Below are 22,652 nucleotides of genomic sequence, written 5' to 3'. Positions count from 1 at the left end.
TTGTGGTTTTGCTTTCCAGGGTTCAGAGGAGCTTTTCATCAGATTTCTGTTAAGATGCAGATATATAATACACATTTAATTATACAGATAACTAAATTCAAGTCATTTATCTGCGTCTGACTCTAAGAACCCAAAGAATATCATGTAGTTTGAGTAAATCTAAATATTTATATGCCTACTTTCTGTTTCCTTCTGCTTCAAATCACAAAGGACTTTGCAATTCTTGTATCCACTAATGCCATTTATTATATAATTTCCTGAAATTCCCCGTGCACAAGGAGCCAAATATCAGGGAGGAGAATAATTCAGCAGTAGGTTTTACATATTCTTTACATTCAGTAAGTTCTAGGTAATAATGAAAATGAGTAATCCATATCAGCATTGCTTTTATATTTAAGGGCAAAGACAAGAATATCACCTGTGCAGCAATGTTCACTAGCCACAATTCCCCTCTGATTCAAGGAACCTCATCAGATGCAAGATGTATACGGAACTCTAACCCTAGGCGCCATAATCCTTACACTGTAGTACACAACAGACATACAGAAAACTAGTCGTAAATATACACAGTCTATTGCCAAAAAAGGTTAAATGATATTTGTCAAATACGTCTGGAAAATAAAACAAGAATGCCAGAAAATGAACTAAAGTCTTACAATTATAGATGTTTAATTAAAAAATACTTATTCAAAGTCTGTTATGTACAAGCACATAAAAGAGGGGTTTAACATTGTTAATAATGTATTGCACCTCTGCACATTTGCCTAAGAATCTTCTACATTTGTGTTAAATGTTTTACCTTTCATGAAATCATCAAACCCAATTTCTAGTTAGAAATTCAGTTTATAATTTGATCCAATATTCAGTAGTAGAATTACTTTCTCTTTGAGGAATACTTGTTAATAAGTACCATTATCCTAGCATTATGTTTCTTCATTTAATAGGATTTGGGTGAATTAAAACTGGGTACAATCCATAAGGAGTAATCCCTTTATTAATGACTCTTCCACAGGATTAAAACTACACACACACACACACAAACACACACATATATATATTTCTGATAAAGCTACAAGCTTCTGGGCCCAGAAGAGCAAAATCTCAGTTTCACTATGCCTTCCCAGCTAATTGGACAGAACATACTTTCTCTGCAGTTTTACTGATCCACTTCGATAGTCTTGAATTTTCAAAGTGAGGATTCCAAGCAGACCTGTTAAGCTTTATAACTTGTGGAGAAATTTGCAGTGGTCTTGGTCTCAAGATCAATGGGAAGAAAGGAAAAATATCCCAAGAAATATACCCAATACTCATAAATTAAAAGATAAATGGATTTTCATGCAACGAAGGAAAATAATGAGAAGCTGGACGTCGGCACAGTTTAAAGGTTTTGTGCATCAAAGGCTCTACATCAAGAGAGTGAAGACAACCCACAGAACAGGAAAGTGTGCTTATTTTTCTTTGTATAATAATAATAATATGTGTAATATTCTTATGTGTAATTATGTATCACTCTGTGTAATATTATTATTATGTGTAATAGTAATAATAAAGGACTATATACCAAATGGGATTTACTTAAGGAATGTAAGGTTAGTTTCACATTAAAAAAATCAATTAGTTCAATATACTTTATTACAAAGGACAAAAACCACATGATGATCTCCACAGATATAGAAAAAGCATTTAACATTTAACACCAATTCATTATACTCATTCTCAATAGAGTAGGAACAGAAAGGCACTTCCTCAACTTGATGAAGGACATTTATGAAAAACCTACATCTAACATCATAATTACATCTGTATATTGAAAACTAAAAAATGTTGCTGAGAAAAATTAGAGAATATCTAAACAACGGAGAGACATTCTAAGTTCCTGGACTGAAAAACTCAGTATCTTTAAGATGGCACTTCTCCCCCAAGTTGATTATATATTCCCTGTGTAACCAAATATATTCCTATCAAAATTCCAGTTACCTTTTTTGTTTTCTGCCCAGTGGGCAGAAATTGACAAGGTTATCCTAAAATGTATATGGAAATGCAAATAGCCAAAATAAACCCAGAAGAGACAAAACTATTTTGAGAAAGAATAGTAAAGGTGAAGATTTATATCTCCTGATGTCAAAACTTACTATAAAATTACAGTAATCAAGACATACTGGTATAAAAATAAGATCAACGAAACAGAAACAAGAGCCCAGAAATAAACCTTATATTCATGGCCAATTTTCAAAAAAAGGTATCAATGCAATTCAATGGATAAAGAACAGTCTTTTCAACAAATGATGCTAAGACAACTGATATCAATGTGCAAAAAAAAGATGATGTTATACCCTGAACGCCACATCATACACAAAAATGAACTTGGAATGGTTCCTAAATATAAGTGCTAACACAATAACATTTTTAGAAGAAAACATAGAAGAAAATCTTTGTGACTTTAGGCTAGGCACAAGTTCTTAGATAAACATCAAAGGTCAATTCAAGAAAATTGATAAACTAGACTTCATCAAAATTAAGTACTTTTGCACTTCTAAAGACATCATTGAGAAAACAAAACGAGAAGTCAAATACTGTGAGAAAACATCTGCAAATCATGTATCTGAGAAAAACCTGTGTCCAAAATACATAAAGACCTCTTATAACTAAAGAAGACAAAGAACCTAATTTTAAAATGGACAAAAGATTTAAATCAACATTTCACAAATAAGATACACAGATGACTAATAAGTAGATGGAAAGATACTCAACATCAGTAGTCACTAGGAAAAAGCAAATTAAAGCCAGCATTTCAAACCCACTAGGGAAAAAAAAAAGGAAGAGATAGTATCAAATGTTGGCAGGGATGTGACATGAAGAGACAGGAACCCTCATACACTGTTGGTAAGAATGTAAAACGGTGGGCCACTGCGGAAAACAGTTTGCAATTTTCTTAAAAAGTTAAGCACGCTTATCAGTTCATGCCAATTTACCAATGATCTTTGCAAAAGCTTCTATTAATAATACTTACGTCCCCAACAGACAGCCTTTTCTCATTGAAAAAGGACAATAAACAGTAGTCTACTATGTTACAATTAATCAAATGGTCTAGATTAATAGGACTAAAATAAAAAAGTAAATATCAAGATTAAATTATGATAAAAACCAACTTTCCATATCTTCTCATAGATAAGACTCTGGTCACTGCTGTGCTCTGAATTATCAGACAGAACACTAATGAAATGTCAAAGGATAACGACATTGACATTTTCAGAGTGCCATGTGTCAAGTACTGTGTTTAATTCTCCCAGCAGACAAAGAATCCAAGGCTTAAAGGGCTGTTCTGCCTAAGGTCACACAGATCTGACTGTCAAGGTAAAGTCCTTTGCCCTTTCCATTTCATAAGGCTTCTAAGGATTTCAGTCTAAGGTTGAGTCTAATATTTGTAAATAACAGGATTTAAAACGTTATTTCCTGACTCTAATATGTCTATCAGATTTATTTATATTCCAGGAAGGATATTTTATAAAATAATCTAAATAAATAATGTATTAAATAAAATACCCATGAATACCAAAAGAAAAGTCTTTATAAGTAACATATCATAAAATCATTAAAAGAACATTTTAGATAGCTCACATCTTAACTATCTGCATAGAAAATTAAAGAATGTCCAGTGAGAAAATGTCAGAGGTACCACTAAACTGTCATTTAGGTTAACAAAATTGCCAGTGGTTAGAATTTATTTACTCACTTAATAAACAGTCATTAAACATGAATGGAAAGGTACCATGGAAAGGTGGTGGTGGTTTAGTCGCTAAGTCGTGTCCGACTCTTGCTACCCCATGGACTGTAGCCCGCCAGGCTCCTTTGTCCATGGGATTCTCCAGGCAAGAATACTGAAGTGGGTTGCCATTTCCTTCTCCAGGGGATCTTCCCGACCCAGGAATCGAACCCCAGTCCCCTGCATTGTAGGCAGACTCTTTACCGACCGAGCTACAAGCGAAGCCCACGGAAAGGTACTACATGTCTTTTTTTTCAATGAAAGCACAACTTGTGGCCACTTCTTTAATCAGTATCAGTACCACAAAAATGTATGATTCTTGTTTTCAGTTCCTAGTTGAGAATTTTGTGTTAAACTGAGTAACTTGAACTTTCTTTTAAGGTTTTATTCAAGCAGTGTTGGAAAAATCTTATTTAATTGGGCTTATACTAATAAATATATAGAGAGTAGCTCAAATTTTTGAGGTTTCATTTTGTTATAATTAATTCATATAACACTGTAGGTGCATTTTTGGTAGAAGGATATGATGGGTTACACACATAAGAACCTGTATATTTTAACTGGAAGTCATGCTCTTCTCCACTTTTATTCCAGTTGCCTCAAAGAAGTTTGCCATCAACATAACTAAAAAGTAACCAAGCAATGAAAGCAAACAGGAAGAAATAAACCTGCTCATCCACATTACACACTAAAACAAGAACACCAAGAACTTTACCTGCAGGTTTAAGGTCTCCTATTCGAATAATGTGTGGCCAGTGCTGGAGTGTTTTTGCAAAAAATGGGTTGGTTACTCCTAAGATGACTGAGGGCCTACGTAAAAACAGAACAAAACCAGAGTCACCAAAAAACGCATGTTCCATCAGTTTACAATTTATTTTGGGTGAACAATAGATAATCTTTTTCCTTCACTGGTACTATGTATCAACTACATGCCAGGTACTATTTTTGGTATGAGGTACATAAAGATGAAAAGACATGGCTTTTCTTACACCACACAGGAAAAAGGGTATACATACCCAATTATAATATCAGAAATTAGAATACAGTGAAGGTGATATAAAATGTGCAAGAATTACAAAGGAGAAACTATATCTGCCAGGGGATTAAAGGACAGATTCACTAAAACAATGACATGTGTACAGAGATATGAAAAATGAATAGGAGTTTTGTTTTGAAGTATAGTTGATATATAATAGGATATAAGTTATCACAGGAACTTTTTGTCAAGGGTATAAAAGAAAAAAAAGTGATACATGAGAATGTATAGTATGTGCAAAGCCATGAAGTGAGATCATGGTCTATTTGTAAAACTACATATAGTTCAGCATTCTTAAAGCACAAAGCTGGAAGCGTGAACAGTTCGAAATGAAAGCAGATGGGCAGATGCTAGCCCGATCATTAAGTACCAACTTTATATGCTAGGAAATTTAGATGTTATCTTGCAGGCAAATAGAAGCTACTAGAGAACCAAGTAGAGGAATGTTGCATAAATAAAAATGTACTTTCTAGAAAGATCACTTGGTTGGGGGATTTGGAAGATGCTCTACAAAAAGGGGAAGAAGTTTGGGAAAAAGAAACAGCAGATATGAAAAAGACTAGAAATAGTAAGACTAGGAAAAGAGCTTTGGAAAAAGATAACAAATTTATGACAGATATTTTAGCATGTTGAACTGGCAAAATTTGGGTAAACTTTATGTGGAGCATATTAAAAAGGAGAAATTTATGACAATTCAGGTTTTTGATAACTAAGTAAAAAGAAGCACCATTCCTGAAAACAGGAAGAGGCATGGAACGAGGGGAGAAAATGAGGAGAAAAAAAGATATCAGTCTGAACATGTTTAGTTTTGGGTGCCATTAGATGTCCAGGTGGCAACACAGTAAAAAACAACAAAAACAAAAACCTGGATAGAGGTCGAGACCTTGCAAAGATCTGAACTAGGAAGGTAAATTTCAGTCATCATTATGTAGGTGTTAACAGAGACTGTGGGTACAGATAAGACTGTTCAGAAAGAATTATCGGTCTGAAATCAGAACCCAGAACACAATACTGGGGAGCACCAACATTTAAGGGGTTGGCAGAGGAAGAGAAGTCTGCAGAGAAGACAGCGCACCACCCGACAGTCAGGTGAGATGGCATCAAAGATTAAACTGTTTTCAAGGTCAATGGATTGAATGTCACGAGAAAAGGGAAGGCAGGAAAAAAACAGGGCAATAATGTGTCCACAGGCTCAAGGCAGTGAGAAGGGTCTTCTTAACTTCAGCAGAGACGGAGAAATCAACTTGCAATGAACTGAGAAGCAGCTAGGAAATCAAGAAGTGGAGGCAGTAAATGGAAATTTTTATTGTTATTCTAGAAACTAGGCTATGAAAAAAAGGTGAGCAATAAAGCAAGAGCTAAGAGGGAAAGGTAAGATATTTTTTTCCCTTTTTATAGACTGAGAAGAATTTTTATATGTTTGCATGGTGATTTAATGAGGAAGGGGAAGAAAGAGGAAGTTACAGAGCAAGAAAAGATAACTGATGCTGTAAGAGGTTGTGAAGTAAAGAACTAAGATAGAACTAAAAGCATAGCTGGGTAGCTAGCTATTAATGACAATTATGGCTTCCACCGGTAAAGCAGATCATTTACAGAAAATAAGATACTGACTCTTGAAATGTGAAATTATTACCAGCTGCTCCTCAAAAGTACCTTTACAAAATCAATCTGGCAATTAGTTCAAAATTTAAACTTTTAAATTATTACCAAAAATAATTCTGAATACTTTGGTTATAAAGGTTAATATTTGGTCAATAGAAGTTATTTTGTTTACTCACGGGGCTTGAGTACGGGTAGTATATTCTTTGAATTCACTATCATGAATAGTGAAATAAGGTCGGAAATCACTGAAGTACTTTAATGGAGAAATACAGCTGTGGAGCAAGAAACACATGTAAACAAAGGACAGAAATTAAAGGCCCTACACAATAACTATAAAACCTCTACACACAGTTTACCCCAGTGAGATCACTTGTCTGTTTCAATAAATGGTAAGCTTGTTTCAGGACAAATGGTGATATGTAATTACTGAGTGGCTAAAATAAAGAAAACACATTGGATTCAAGAGAAGTTGGGGTGAAATTCTGACTCTGTCATTCACTAACTACGTGCCTTTTACTAGACACTGAACATTCGCACTACGGATATCAGGTGCGAACTTTATGTGAGTGAATGAGCGTGCCTATTATTCAGAAAAAAAACAAAACAAAACATGGTTCCAGCCCTAATGGAGCCTGAATTAATTTTCTCACGAATAAATGGTGCTATAACGAGTACTACCTTCTCACAGGTTATTGTGTAGATCGATGCAATGAGTGTGCAAACAATCACAGATGGTAAAGTGTTGTAACTATCACCATCAGGAACCAAATATACTCACTTAACAAGTGCCAAAACAGTCTCTGAAGACTCTGATGGTGACGGTGCCATGACCACGAGGGGCTCCCCCAACAGCACCAGCTCCCAAAGCATCTGACTATGAAGGAAAACTGGGCAGAAACACCTGGAAGGTGTTTACACAGAAGAGAGTCTTACTTATCCATCCAGGGTTTAAGTTCCTATACAGTGATTCTAAAAACTTCATATTAATACAACTCTTATAGCTCTGAATACCTTGAACTGATATACAAATCTGTTTACACAGAATATGGTGATGCATAGAGATATAAGTTCCTTTTATCCACATAAAATATATAGTGATTTTATTCCAATTTTTACAAAATTAAATGTAATATACTGACACACAGAATGGCTAATAAAAGCATACAAGATAATTATTAAATTACTATACCATCCGGTATACCTAGTTTATTAATATTGCTTTGTTACATTTGAATTTCTTAAGTATGCTGAAGGAAACAAGAAAAAATTAATTTTCTAAAGGATGTTTACTAGATGCACTTAATTTCAATGTCAATGCTTTCAACATTAAAGGACGGATGAAAAGAAATCACAATGGAGTGGGGTTCTAGTGCCAAATAACAGAATGATTTCCTAGGAAGATCCTCTCCCTACAGAAATGCTGCACATTTTTACAGTAGCCCTGGAATTAGATAGAAGCATGTAAGAACAAAACTCTGGTACATTACCTAGCCTAAGTTATGTCTAGTAACTTTTACTAATTTAGCAATTTCCTCCTAGCTGGGTCAAAATTTTTCCTAGTAGATTAGAGGAAAACTACTTATCTATTTATAAAAATCACAACTGATGTACCTAGTTGAAAACATATACACAAAAGAAAGAAAAAGAAAGAAAAAAAAAACACAAGTACCTTTTAAGTATAAAAATACAAAACAAATTTGTGAGCTAGAAGTTGGGGAAAGTTAATTTTAACTACTCAAAGGCAAGAAAAGATATGTGAAGGAAAAGCAAAAAAAAAAAAAACTCACAAAAATAAAAACAATACAAAAGGAAAAACTTATTGATGGAGAAGGCTGGGGAACACCAAACTAATGAAATGATCAAAGTAAGCATTATCAGTAAGAAGGCAAGCTTTGGTTATTTCCTCACTAAAGACAGAGAGCCTGAAGATAATCACAGGTAAACCCCAGACAAACCTAAGCTGAGGGATGTCCTGTAAAACAATGGTCCTGTAATCCACAAGAATGTCAGGGCATGAAAGGAAGACTGAGGAAATGTTCCAGACTAAGAGAGACTGAAAACACATGACAACTGAATGCAACAGACAGCTCTGAACTAGATATTATTGTGATAACTGGTGACATTTGAATGTGATCTTAGTAGGAGATGGTATTATCATTATTAATTTCCCAATGTTTATGGCTGCACTGAGTCCTTATTTGTAGAAAATAGACACTAAAGTATTAAGGGAAGATTGCGGCATCAGGTCTTCAACTGACTATAAATTGGTTCTATGAAGAAAAAGTTTTCTGTACTGTACTTACCACTTTCCTGTAAATTTGTGATTGTTTCCAAATTTTATATAGATGTATAAATTTTATATAAATACATAAAATTTTGAAATAATCATGAGCTTCCAGAAAAGTGGAATATATAAAATTTATAAATTTTTAAAACATATAATGTATATAATTATATATAATTTTAAAGAATTTTTATACATATCATATATATATATAAAATTTTAAAATAAGCAAAGGAAAAATGGAAAAGACCTATATGAAAAATATCTGACCAACTGACTTAAATTGCGGGATGCCCTTAAGGCATCAAAGTTGCAAACTAGTTCTTCTCTGAAGTATAGTAATATGTTATTCAGTTCAATCACTCAGTTGTGTCCAACTCTTTGCAACCCCATGAACCGCAGCACACCAGGCCTCCCGGTCCATCACCAACTCCCAGAGTCCACCCAAACCCATGTCCATTGAGTCGGTGATGCCATCCAACCATCTTATCCTTTGTCGTCCCCTTCTCCTCCTGCCCTCAATATGTTATTAGTAAGGGCACAAACAGATAAGAAGTAAAGTTACAAGATGAAGCACTCTCTGAAAGCTCTGTATTGTACTAGTAATATCTGTTATACAAAGTAATTTTTATTGAGAGGGAGATAAATATTAAATATTCAAGAGAGGAAACCTCTAATAGACACTGGTGGTACGCATTAAATTAACTGCAGTGTTAATTACTATAGTGAGGGCTCTGTAGGGAAATGACAGAGCCAAATGTCTAAAATGCTAAAATCTTTCTTTAGTACCACTTTTATATTCCCATTCTGGAGAATCATGCTTTATGCTCCCAATCCACCTGCAAGTCCCCCAAAAAAGCGATCCCTGGGAAAAAAAATATCATTTACTATTCTCACACCCAACCAAACAACAAAAAAATAATTTGTTTCTACCATGTAATACCCTGTCCATATACAAATTTTCCTAGGAGTCAAAGCAAATGATGTGCCGTCAGGAATGAATCATTGATTTACAACATGTGAAACATAATGACTGTTTTTTCCAATTTTTCCCACATTTGATATAGGAACATTCATTTTCTAAAGAAATTAATAACAATATCACAAAGCAAATGAGACAAGGAAGTTAACAAAATTTTTTATTCTTTACCTGAAAAGATCTACTTCATGAACAGTAGGTAAAATAACAGATATATGAGCATCTCCCTAAGAGATAAAAAAGACAAATAGACAAGATGTCACTGAAATTTACAGAAACTGGTTTTTAAAATCTAACTCATGATCAGTAAGACATGTTGCCCTCTCTGTCTTTTAGGATTCTCTTCCTCCAGAAGCAGCCATAAAGAGAATGGGTGTTATCAGTCTCCCCCAACACAGCAGAAGGTCAAGAATTACACAGATTCCACAGATAAAGCATTAATCCCGTAGTCAGATGTCAGATTAATTCTCAACTGTATGAAATACTTCCATAATACTAGTTGATACATACAACAGGCAAAATTAGTTTTCCTATTGCTCTCCATTTTTATTTAATTCAAAGAACAATGGAAGTGCTAATATACCAGTTAAATAATTTCAAATGAAAAATTTATCCCCACCCACAAACAAATGTAACTGTGGGGAAAATGAAAGGCAATCATAACTACAGCATCCTTTTGATTAAGTTTCCTCAAAACAGAAGTCTGTTGACCATTCTTCTAAGATTAGAGGTTTTGTTAGAGTCAAACCTTGTTTAATCTTTTTCAAAAGATAGTTTTTTCCTTGTCCTCACAATTACAGTATAAATTCTGAGTTCTCCAGTGTCTACCAGAGAAAGAACAACAACAAAAATCAGAGCAACATTAGGAAGTTTATTATCAATTCATTAAAAATTATTTAATGGGATATTTCAGTGATATTCAGAAATGTAACATAAATCTAAGAAATTCTAAATTTGCTAGTTGAAAATTTCTGCTAAAGAGACTATATATGCTGGATTATTCTACCGCAGTACCATACTACCTGCTGAGTTAACTGCACTATTTGAGTTGTCCCAGGCTTGTCGTGACATGTGGGAATCCGGACCTGAAAGAGAAGAAAATAACTCTGGCTACAAAAGAATGACCTTTTTTTATACAGCAGCCACTACAAGGAGGGATCGGAAGCACTCAGTCTGTCCTGTAGCTGAAAGGTATACTCAGCAATGCCTAAAAAGCCATGAAAATAAAACACTTACGTCAGATTCAAAATAAAAGTTGTATATATTTTCAGTCACAGCAGAAGGTAAGTGAACCAAGGTCTCCACATTCCCACACACACAGAAATCACTAACCCACTGAGAAGCAAATGTGCTGAAAAATAGAAAAGAACATCAACTACATACCGCTTCCTGCTTATTGTTCCAGTATTCGCTTCATTAATATACACACACCCAAACACACCCTCTCAAGCTTGCCAAACTACGGGATATATCTCACAGGGAACCATGAGAACTCTCAGCCAAGAGCAACTTTTGATTATTTAGGAGGGGGAGAAAAACAGAACAGAAATTGTACAGAAATGAGGACATTTAAAGCGAGAACATTGCCAAAAATAAGTCCAACTTGAAAATGAATTGCAAAAGCACTTAGAGCACATTTACACAAACCTTGAGAACAAAATGTTAATTCATTTTATTAAAAACAAAAAACACACAGCTTCCCAGAGAACAACACCCAGAGACGGACATGTTAGCCTGAAATGACCCATGAAAAAGATTTCATAAGACTGAGAATCAATGGCTTTCCTAATTTCTTTTAAATTTTACTAACTCACACTCAATTCTACAAGTGCTCTGCGATACCATCCATCTCTGGAGGACCAGGAAGCTGTACAATTCTAGGAGGCGGCATTCACATTCACAAGTATTACACAAGAATAACACCACCATCCTCACACCTGACAGGATGAAAACAGGACTGTGAGCTGCGGAGCTGTGTGACAAACAGTTTTGTGCAGCAGGATAAACTGTGGTATCTCTGCAATTCCTTACATCAATGACAAAGAAGTGAAAGCAGCAATAGGACTGAATGTTATTAGGAAGTTAAAAAGCAAAATGCATGTGTGAACTTCCTACAGTTCTTTAAAAAAAGAGACAAATGAAATACAGGCTATCATTACCTTCATTACTACCCCCATAATAGGCAGGTATAATGTTTTCCCTGGCACTGGTGCAGGCCATCGATCAACATCATTACAAGCTGAAAATATAGTAAAATATTTCTTTAGTATAAGTGGAAATACTAAAATATTAAAAATGGAACATTAGAAATTAGAACTCCACTTTTTGCTTTCTATATGGCAGAAAAAATACACTGGGAAGGATGGAAGATAAATGGCAAAAGTACTGAAATAACATATTTCACAAGATACACACCAACGTTCTAGGATATAAATTGGCTAACACATGCTTTGACACTAAAAGGTTTTAAAAGAAGTTTATTTATTATTACTTATTTATTACTACTAAAATCAGCTACAAAAGCACACAACCTAGCAGAAGTCTTCTTTCTGTATCAAGTGACATAGGGTTTCTGTTTAATAGTACTCTAAGTATCAGAATTGGCAACTCAGTATTTGTTCATTATCCAAAAAATAAGCATCATCTGTATTTCAAAAGGAGATAATAAAAGATAGCATCTTTGTTGTTTGTAGGTAAATATGCCAGAAGCATAGTTTGACATCTCTCCATCACATAGCCCTCAAAATTCTTAACTGATTCTTTTTCACTCATTTCCAGTAAAAATTTTATTTTTTTTATTTTTTTTTTTTCCAGTAAAAATTTTAAAACTCCTTTATAGAGGAACATAACTCATTCAGTGTTTAACTTACCTGCTTCCAAATAAGGTTCATTCTTCTCAAAATATTCTGGTGCTATCTGCTTGAGCACAGTGTGAAAAAAATGAATATAAGGTAGCTTGCTGATCAAAACCAAGGACTGGAAGGGGAAAAAAAACAGTATGTTTAATTTCCCTATGACTATAATTTAAGTTTGTAATTTCTTATGCACTCAATTACTAACAAGCCAAATTCAGCAAAAAGTATGGATTTTAAAATAAAAAGGCGTTGACAGTAGATAGTTAAAAGGAATATAAAACCAGAGGGGCAGAACACTGAAGTTTAACCTTATTACTACATTTTACTTATTACTACATAAACACATAGTCACATATTTTTCTGCTCTCCAGGAAAAAGAATTTCCTATAAACAAATCAATATCATGGATAATTTCAAAGCCTAGCTACTATTTTTGTCAGCAAAGCAACATCAGGAATTAGCCAGATAAACTCTTCCTAATAAAGAAAATGCAAATGATGATGCTTTTTCAAACTAAAACCTATGACTGTTATATTTTAGGGCTCAATGGCTTTAGCCACATTCTTAAAAATTGTCACTTTATATTCTGTGATCACTTCAGATATGGATTATGTTGATTTTTTTTAAAATCTATTTTTCTTGAAAATTACTTTTCACCTTTCCATCAAGCATCAATACATGGCCAGGGCATGTTCTAGTTACAGTAGGTAACAGTGTGTCCCTGTAGGCTGGGATCAAACTGGAACTAACTGATATATATATATATATAGATATAGATAGATAGATAGATAGATAGAAACTAACTGATATATATATATATACACATATATATATAGAAACAAAAAAATTATGCATTTAGAGTGGGAGCAGTAATGCCTAAGAGGTTGGTCAAGTATATTTAGCAGCTCTTCAAAAAAACATACTGCAGACTTTTATTCATTGTAACTGTATCACAATCTGTTCATTCTTTCACTTACTCTAAAATGTGAAAATTAAAGATTCTTCTGAGTTTTGACAGTTTCATACAGTAACTGTAACTAACTGTCAGGAATCTAGCACATAGATAGCAGAAAGGCAAAATTCAACAGCAGTTAAAAATTTAAGGGCAGATGTCTACAATCCAAAAAAAAAAGATAAAATATAAATTCCAGTATGTTTAAAGATGAAATATGAAACTTTAAAGACTGTTCATTCTAGTAATTTCTATTCTTCTAACTACGATGTAAAAATGTTTCCACTAATATATATGAAAATTACCTTCTGAAAATAGCCTCTTTTTAGAGTTTTATCCCGAACTTGTCGAAAATACACATATCCATAAAAATAGGCAGGATCTTTCTATGAAAGAAGTGACAAAAAACATACATATATATCAACTCTTTACTATTAATGGCAAGTTCCTTTATAAACTCAAACTGAGATATGAGGTGTACACAAAAAGCTAGTTATACTTTTCCACCAATGTAAACAACAATCATGGTAATAACTGACAGATAGAAACCTGCTAACTTGCCCAAAGATGAAATAATTATAGCTTAATGTACAAAGCTAACATACAGATTTATCTTCTACAACTTAATGTTTATATTCTTTATTTATATCTGTAGCTGTTAACGGAGTTGAAAATAATCAAATTCTGCTTTCCCCAATGGTACACTTAATGTTTTAAAAATCTGCCTACAATTTTTGAGGTATTCTAATACAAAATTTCAAGAGAGAAATTAAAAGGAATTAAACGCTAATCTGAATCTTATATACACTGTTATATTTTTCACCCAATAATAATGAAACACTGGAATGTTTATCAACATACAATTTGAAAGGCAATTACATTCCAAAAAAACTTGCCAAGTTTTTATATCCTAATGGAATAAACTCTGGCCCAGTTCTTTGTTATTCTTTAAACAAATATTTATTGACCACCTACTTTGAATAAGGCATTGTGTTAGAGAAGATAAAATGGTGCCTAAGACATAGTTCCTTAAGAAGATCACAAACTAAGAGAGAGAAGAAAAGTACAAAAATGACTATTATGTAAAAGGAGGGCAGGTACCATGAAAAAAGCACAAAGTAGTTTTCTTCCCCCTCTGCCAAGGGGGAAGAGATTACCTGTCTATGGTGATCAGTAAAGATTTCACAGAGGCAGATGTTTTTGAATGACAAAAAAATACAAGCTACCTCAGGGAAAGGCTATAGTTCAATTTAGCTAAAATATGACACATGTATAGAAAGAAGATTAAGCTGGAAATTCAAAAGGTAAAGTTTTATCCTGGAAGGCCTAAAAAGTGAGAACCAGGAAACAGTACTATCATTAGCTCTTTATTCATTAAGCAATAGGTAATCATTTTAGATTTGTCTTATGTAATATATTACGTACACTTTAGCTAGGAACACTGTATAAAATATATTGCACTGAAAAAGAGAGGAGATGGGTGTCTTTGGGCAAATTTTATAATCCTCAGTAGCCCTCAAGTTTTCAAAAGGAACTCTCTCAGAACAATATAGGGAGGATTAATAAGATGTGCATGTTCAGTCGCTTCTGACTCTCTGACCCCATGGACTGCAGCACCCCCTGCTCCTCTGTACATGGGATTGTCCCACCAAAAATACTGGAGTGGGTTGCCATTTCCTCACCTAGGAGATATTCCTGACCTGGGGATCAAACTGTCTTCTGCATTGGCAGGTGGATTCTTTCCCTCTGAGCCACCTGGGAATCTCATTACTAAGATAATATACACTTATTGATACAATGCCAAGAACATAAAAAAGCTATCAGCAGCTGAAAGAATATGTTAGTAGTGATAGCCAAGGTCATGGAAAGGATGAGATGGCTATAAGAGACATTTTAAGGATTTTAAAGACTTTTTTTTTAAAGGCTTTGCTTACTGGAAAAAGATTAGGGTCATTGGTAGAACATGGAAGGTAAGCTGTAAATATTTATTTGAGGGAAAAGATGTCAAGTTCTTATTGGCTGTGCTAGTAGGGCATCCAGATAGAATGATTCTTCATGCAGTTAAAGTGTGAACTACTGTACCACACAGAAATTCCACACTCTGGAATCACCTGAATTATTAACATTGTTTTTAGCAGACAATAACTGTAAACCAAAGCTCATTTAAAAATCAGAAAGAGACAACTATAATTGTACTGTAAAGCCGGTAGGGATTACCATAGGGAATCTTTAACTCTGGGTGATAGTCACCCTGCTTCCACATCTAAACAAAAAGCTATTAACAAGTGAAAGAAAATTACCTCAACATTCTAATTTCTATTATTCACAATGGCGTTATAATATATTTTAAGAACAATAACTTTAAAAACTCTCTTTCACTGACATACTAAATCCCAATGAATTAGACTCACTTAGGAAATCCAGCAGTATAATACAGTAAGAAAACAAAAGCACAGTATTTCTGAATGCTGTAAGCGGTAACTCAGTTCTAAAGTTTCCTCTCACATGGACATTATTCTATTACTACTTTTCCAACCTTTAAGTAAACTGGTAAATCTTTGTCAAATTGATCCAGGAGACAATGCAGTGACACCCTCCTCCCAGAAGACTGTCGAAATCTAAAACAAAACTGGGTATCTCCAAGACAACCTAATGAAAACAAAAATGAAAGAAATTAAGGACAGCACAGTATAACATCAGTTATCCAGTTTCACTATATTTTAGAGCTAAAGAGGTCCTATCAATTATTGAAACCCATTCTATCATGTTTTAGAGAAGAAAAAGGAGACCCTGACAGTTTCGGTGATTTGCTCAAAGCCATCTTTTCTAGTTAGAGGCAAAGTCATTAGTAAAACAAACATCTTATGTCCCTCTACTCTTTTTCCTATTCTGTTTTCTCCATGTAGTTAAAACTTTTTGAAAACTGTGTGCATGTAATGTTGACTCACAAACATAATAATGGGCAAAAGAAACTAAATACAAAAGAACACAAATTGTTCAAATCTATTTATATAGTTGTTTTTTTTTTTAAAAAGCAGGCAAACTATAGTGTTTAGGAATGTACAGTTGGATGATAAAACTATAAGGAAAAGCAAGAAACTTAATATTGTAAGAATCAGTGTAGTGATTTGCAAAGCTACATGCATCCCAGTGTTCAGAGCAGCATTATTTACAATTGCCAAGGTATGGATGCAATCTAAGTGTCCATCAACAGATGAACAGATAAAGATGATGTCACACACACACACACACATATATACACAATAGAATATTAGCCAGAAAAAAAGAATGAGTTGCCATTTGCAGCAACATGGATGGACTTGGAGGGCTTTACGCTGCGTGAAATAAGTCAGACAGAAAGACATACACTGTATGATATCATTTCTATGTGAAGGGAAAAAAAGAAAACAAACTGTAAGCAAAACTAACAAAATAAAGCAGACTTGCAGATACAGAGAACTAATGGTTGGTCACCAGTGAGGGGGTGGGGGGGGATTGGAGGGAGTGGGAAGGTGGGGGATATAAACTACTGGATGTGAGAGAGGCTATAATGATTATTGTACATTAAAGGGAATACAGTCAATATTTTGCAATAACTGTAAATGGAGTATAAATTGTTAAAATTACATTACAATGTTTTAATAAAAAGAAAAAAAGAATCAAGGATAGTGGTTACCTTAGGAGAGGGGGAAGGAAATAGTGTTTGGGAAGGGACATGAGACAACTTCTGTGGTATTGGCAAAGTTCTATGTCTTGACCTTGTGTGAGTTTTATATTTCACAATGAGAATTAAAAAAAAAAAAAGACATAGCAGACTCAGGAAGGTTCAAGTAATAGACTTCCCATTTAAATCATTTCAATTATAAATAAAGCTTTAAAACTTTAATCATTTTAGCAAACCTCTTAAAACATTACCTTGTCAGGCAATAATTACGAAAAACTGTAAATGCTCTAAAAAGTAAAAGACACAAGAAGTAGTTTGTCACTCAGATTCTTCCTAGCTACTGTATTTAGAACTAATAAGATTATATTAAATACAGAATGTGCTCAAGAGTTTCTTACTATTATTACACACAGAAGTACTTCTATTATTAGTATATTAGCATTACATACAGAAGTACTTCTATTTCTTTAGCACATGAAGTTCTCAAAAAAGAAGGGAAAGTGAAAGTTGCTCAGTCATGTCCGACTCTTTGCAATTCTCCAGGCCAGAATTCTCCAGGCCAGAATACTGGAGTGGATAGCCTTTCCTTCTCCAGGGAATCTTCCCAACCCAGGGATCGAACCCATGTCTCCTGCATTGCAGGCAGATTCTTCATATTGCGGGCAGATTCTTTACCAGCTGAGCTAAAAGGGAAGCTCAAGAATACTGGAGTGGGTAGCCGATCCCTTCTCCAGCAGATCTTCCCAACCCAGGAATCAAACCAGGGTCTCTGCATTGCAGGCAGATTCTTTACCAACTGAGCTTTCAGGGAAACCCAACTTTATATTATGTTTAAGTGTTTTAAAAAGCAACTCAGTTTATACAGCTACATGTAATTACAGAAACTAGTATTTCTTTGGTGGAGAAGGGAAGAAACAAAGAGGACTGGAGAGTGAGTCAATTCAGTTTTTTTACTTGTTACAGCTGACGGTTTAAAATAAGGAAAACACATGAGACCGGAAATAATGGAAAATACTCCTAGTATTGCTTTAGTCCAACGGATTTATACACAGACGGTTCAGTTTTTCTCTTTAGAAGACAGAAAGATCCACTGAGAAGTACATACTAATTTCTCTGAGACACTTAGCAAGATATAGCAGAGAAAATGCAATGGATTTTAAGAGAGAAGTATAGGTTCTGAAGGGATGCTGAGCTTTATGGAAAGAAAGTAATGAAGTTCCCACAGGCCTTCATCCCTACCCACCCAGCTCCATTCCCAAATCATGGGCATGCTGTAAGAATTTTCCAGTGACCAGCTGTACCTGCAAATTGTACAGAATTGGTCAGGAAGCTAGATCACCAGGTCACAAAGGCGTTAGCCACAAAGGCTTTAGCCAATGTCTCTGTGAACGGAGGTAAATGGTTCCCATTTCATATTTCAGAAGTCTGTCCCTTCACACACAAAAGGTTACTAAAGGAATATCAACTCTTTACCTGGGCAGACCTTTGTTCTCTATCCAGACTTCACTATTAATGGGACAGGAAAAGAGGCATTACGGATTGGCAACCAGGTTGTTTATATTTGCCTTTCAGAAAATGATACTGTGGAGGGTGGGGCAATCCTGATACCCTACAACCTCATCAAAAATAAATCTACCTTGTTAGTATGACCATCCAGTTTGCCTATTTTTTTTTCAGTTTGCCTATTTTTAATAATAGAGTGAACCCCGACATAAGAAATATAATGATTACACATGAACGATGGTTAACTATGACTGTGAACGTGAGGGAAAAGTTACAATCTGAGGAAAAAGGAGCCACGATCAATGGGAGCTAGTCCCAGGTCCATCAGTAATTAGCCTTATACAGGTTACTTAGCCTAAGTGACTTGTCAACAAAAGTAAGAGGCATCATAACATGATCTCAAAAGTCACTTTCGGCAGTTATATTCAATAATTCTAAAATAAAACTCCACAACCAACTATGATTCTACTGAATTCCAAGCATCTTACCCAATATATTCACTAAGAAAATGAAAGACCTATAAAGATCCAAAAAGACCTAAAAGTCATGCAACGTGCACCAAAGCTTTCTGATTATTTACAAAAAACGGGAAAAAGTAAATGGAAATTACTGTTTCTTTATTAAAATCAAGGAATAAAGAATTTACACAAATTTTAAGATTTAAATGGCAACTCTCCAAAGAAAATATACCTTTACATGGCTTCTTGATTAAGAACAACAAAAACCCTTTCCTTGATAAAGTAGCAGGTAATAAGGAAATGGCAGATTTGCTCAGCAAACCCCCAAAGCCTGAGGAAAATTCTACTTTAATTAATCTAAGATAATCTTTACTAGCCTCGAAAACAATGAATAATCTGACGTTCTTTACACCAAGAAAGTTCCTGTAGCCTTCCTCCAACATCCTTTTCCAAACAACTAAGTTGTTAGGAGCAAAATCAAACAGAATTCCAGGTCAAAACTTTGTCGTTATTTTGTCTGCTTCAGAAGTGGTTCCACCCACCCTCAGCTTTCAATGCATGAATTGAGCACCAATTTCAATGAGTGCTCCCTCTGTGGTAGGCACTGTCATGAACATTTTAGATACATGAACTCAATTGGTCTTCATGTTTCTCAGGTAAGTTCCCATTGTTAGTCCCGTTTGTCAGGAGGAATCCGAGGCACAGAAAATTTATATAATCATCCGAAGAAATAAATCTGCTAAATGGTAGAGTAAGAAGAACCTAAGAAGTCTGAATCTGGAACTGATACTCTTGAACATTATTATATCATACTGGTTCTTGCAAGTTAAAATAGACCTCAAAAACACCACTTCCAGGGTACTCTTTCTGCCCCCTTCTGATGCCTATGTCAGAAGCTTTCTCTATCTCCTTTATACTTTAATAAAACTTTATTAAAAAACAAAAACAAAAAACCACTTCCACTAATATGAAATATCCAGAATAGGTAAATCCATTGAGACAGAAAGCAGACAGGTGGTTGCTTGGGGCTGGGTGGGGGGAGGGGAAGAGGAGGAAGGGAGCATGAAGTGGGTGATAAACATTTTCTAAAACTGACTGAGGTAATAACAGTTCCACAACTCTGTGACTGTACTAAAAATCACTGAATTGTACATTTTACAAGGGTGAACTGTATCTCATAAATCTTTTTTTTATGCTACTTCACTGCCAACTGGAGCAAATCAAAAGTTTCTCTTCTCCTCTCAAAAAACAAAAATCCTTTTAAAAAGTACACCTCTGACTGAAGAGTTGCTGAACTCACTGGTTTCTGGGCCAGTCCTGTCAGTTTCAGCAACTCCCATACAAATGCCATGTGGTATGCCACAAACAGCTCTCCTCCCATTTTAAAATTATCAAGGGCACAGGTGATTTTATCTTCTACATCTGCCAATCAAACCAAGACTGCAAAGCTACAGGTAAACAGAAGACACTTTCCCATATCAAAAATATTACCTGAGATTTGAGAAAAAAACTTACATATTTTTTCCTAAAGGGAAGAGACAACTTCAGAGTATTTTTATTTTAGCAGAAAACAGCTATAGAACAGATCAGAGTAAGACTAATAAAAGAAAACATGAGACTTTAAGCATGAGCCCCATTCCTGGCCTTCAACTCTAGGTAGTTACCCTCTCTGTGATGAGAGCTGGAAATGCTGAGAAACCGGAGTTTAGAGCAGAGCTTCTCAAAGTGTAGTCCACAGACTGACTCTTGTTACAACACATGACAAAATAAAAACTCAAATTGAGAGTACACATTTAGAAACCCTTACAGCAATTTGATATTTCCATGACAAATCCGGACTTTCATTTTGTACTTCTTTGGTTTTTCCCCTTTTCATGGTTCTAAAAATTCATGTATATAGCATTCTGCAAAAGCACTGGTCCACAACAGATTGGAAATTTTTTAAAAATCCAAATGGTCCTTCAACACAGATGAGTGTGAAAATGTGAGGAGCACTGCTTTCACCACTAAGTGTAAAATAAGTGTAAAATACATGACGATATTCCAGCTGTTTACAGAGAAAAAAAATAACCTGTTGAGACAAATATTATCTGTACGTCTAATCCATCCAGAATAAGGATTAATCTTTCCCTTGGATTCATCTGTACTTGAAACTCTCTACTAATGCTGAGTTTTCCCTCTGGTCGTGTTTAGAACATGGTGATTATAGTCCTTGGGTATTCATCACAACTGAAGGCTCAGGAATGCATATATCCAAATGATATTAATAGTAAATAACGAGAAAGTAGCTGACAAATATTTATCAGACAGAAGACATCCTTTAAACATAGGCTCCTAAAGATAAAAGCCATTCAAATGGAACAAAAGACTGAAATCTAAAAACAAACCAAACTTTTTTCTAAAGTCACAGTATCTAAGATGTGTGTGTTGGTAGTGGGGAGAGGAAGTGGACTGCCAAATCCTCCCATTAAGAATCCCCAGTTCTAGGAATCAACCTGCCTGACTTCAGACTCTACTACAAAGCCACAGTCATCAAGACAGTGTGGTACTGGCACAAAGACAGAAATATAGACCAATGGAACAGAATAGAAAGCCCAGAGATAAATCCACGAACCTATGGACACCTTATCTTTGACAAAGGAGGCAAGGATATACAATGGAAAAAAGACAACCTCTTTAACAAGTGGTGCTGGGAAAACTGGTCAACCACTTGCAAAAGAATGAAACTAGAACACTTTCTAACACCATACACAAAAATAAACTCAAAATGGATTAAAGATCTAAATGTAAGACCAGAAACTATAAAACTCCTAGAGGAGAACATAGGCAAAACACTCTCCGACATAAATCACAGCAAGATCCTCTATGACCCACCTCCCAGAATATTGGAAATAAAAGCAAAACTAAACAAATGGGATCTAATGAAACTTAAAAGCTTTTGCACTACAAAAGAAACTATAAGTAAGGTGAAAAGACAGCCGTCAGATTGGGAGAAAATAATAGCAAATGAAGAAACAGACAAAGGATTAATCTCAAAAATATACAAGCAACTCCTGCAGCTCAATTCCAGAAAAATAAATGACCCAATCAAAAAATGGGCCAGAGAACTAAACAGACATTTCTCCAAAGAAGACATACAGATGGCTAACAAACACATGAAAAGGTGCTCAACATCACTCATTATTAGAGAAATGCAAATCAAAACCACAATGAGGTACCATTACACGCCAGTCAGGATGGCTGCTATCCAAAAGTCTACAAGCAATAAATGCTGGAGAGGCTGTGGAGAAAAGGGAACCCTCTTACACTGTTGGTGGGAATGCAAACTAGTACAGCCACTATGGAAAACAGTGTGGAGATTCCTTAAAAAACTGGAAATAGAACTGCCATATGACCCAGCAATACCACTTCTGGGCATACACACTGAGGAAACCAGATCTGAAAGAGACACATGCACCCCAATGTTCATCACAGCACTGTTTATAATAGCCAGGACATGGAAGCAACCTAGATGCCCATCAGCAGATGAATGGATAAGGAAGCTGTGGTACATATA

General features: G+C 34.9%; 1 protein-coding gene across 2 annotated transcripts in view; it reads right to left on the bottom strand.

Annotated features, from left to right (window-relative positions):
- The window catches only part of DENND6A (DENN domain containing 6A), a 49,510-nt gene that overhangs the window by 8,534 nt on the left and 18,324 nt on the right, over window positions 1-22,652 (bottom strand). For both annotated transcript variants that reach the window (XM_043886246.1, XM_043886247.1), the window contains exons 4-12: window positions 16,008-16,120; window positions 13,777-13,857; window positions 12,535-12,640; window positions 11,824-11,903; window positions 10,687-10,749; window positions 9,836-9,891; window positions 7,180-7,302; window positions 6,578-6,673; window positions 4,479-4,573 (exon numbers count right to left, since the gene is read on the bottom strand). In XM_043886246.1, the coding sequence (XP_043742181.1) occupies window positions 4,479-4,573; window positions 6,578-6,673; window positions 7,180-7,302; window positions 9,836-9,891; window positions 10,687-10,749; window positions 11,824-11,903; window positions 12,535-12,640; window positions 13,777-13,857; window positions 16,008-16,120 (813 nt within the window). The remainder of the gene's footprint in view (window positions 1-4,478; window positions 4,574-6,577; window positions 6,674-7,179; window positions 7,303-9,835; window positions 9,892-10,686; window positions 10,750-11,823; window positions 11,904-12,534; window positions 12,641-13,776; window positions 13,858-16,007; window positions 16,121-22,652) is intronic.

This window comes from Cervus elaphus, chromosome 24, assembly GCF_910594005.1.
Source record: "Cervus elaphus chromosome 24, mCerEla1.1, whole genome shotgun sequence".
Classification (NCBI taxonomy): Eukaryota; Metazoa; Chordata; class Mammalia; order Artiodactyla; family Cervidae; genus Cervus; species Cervus elaphus.
The sequence above is the reverse complement of the archived record's forward strand: the minus strand, read 5'-3'. Positions and strand labels throughout refer to the sequence as shown.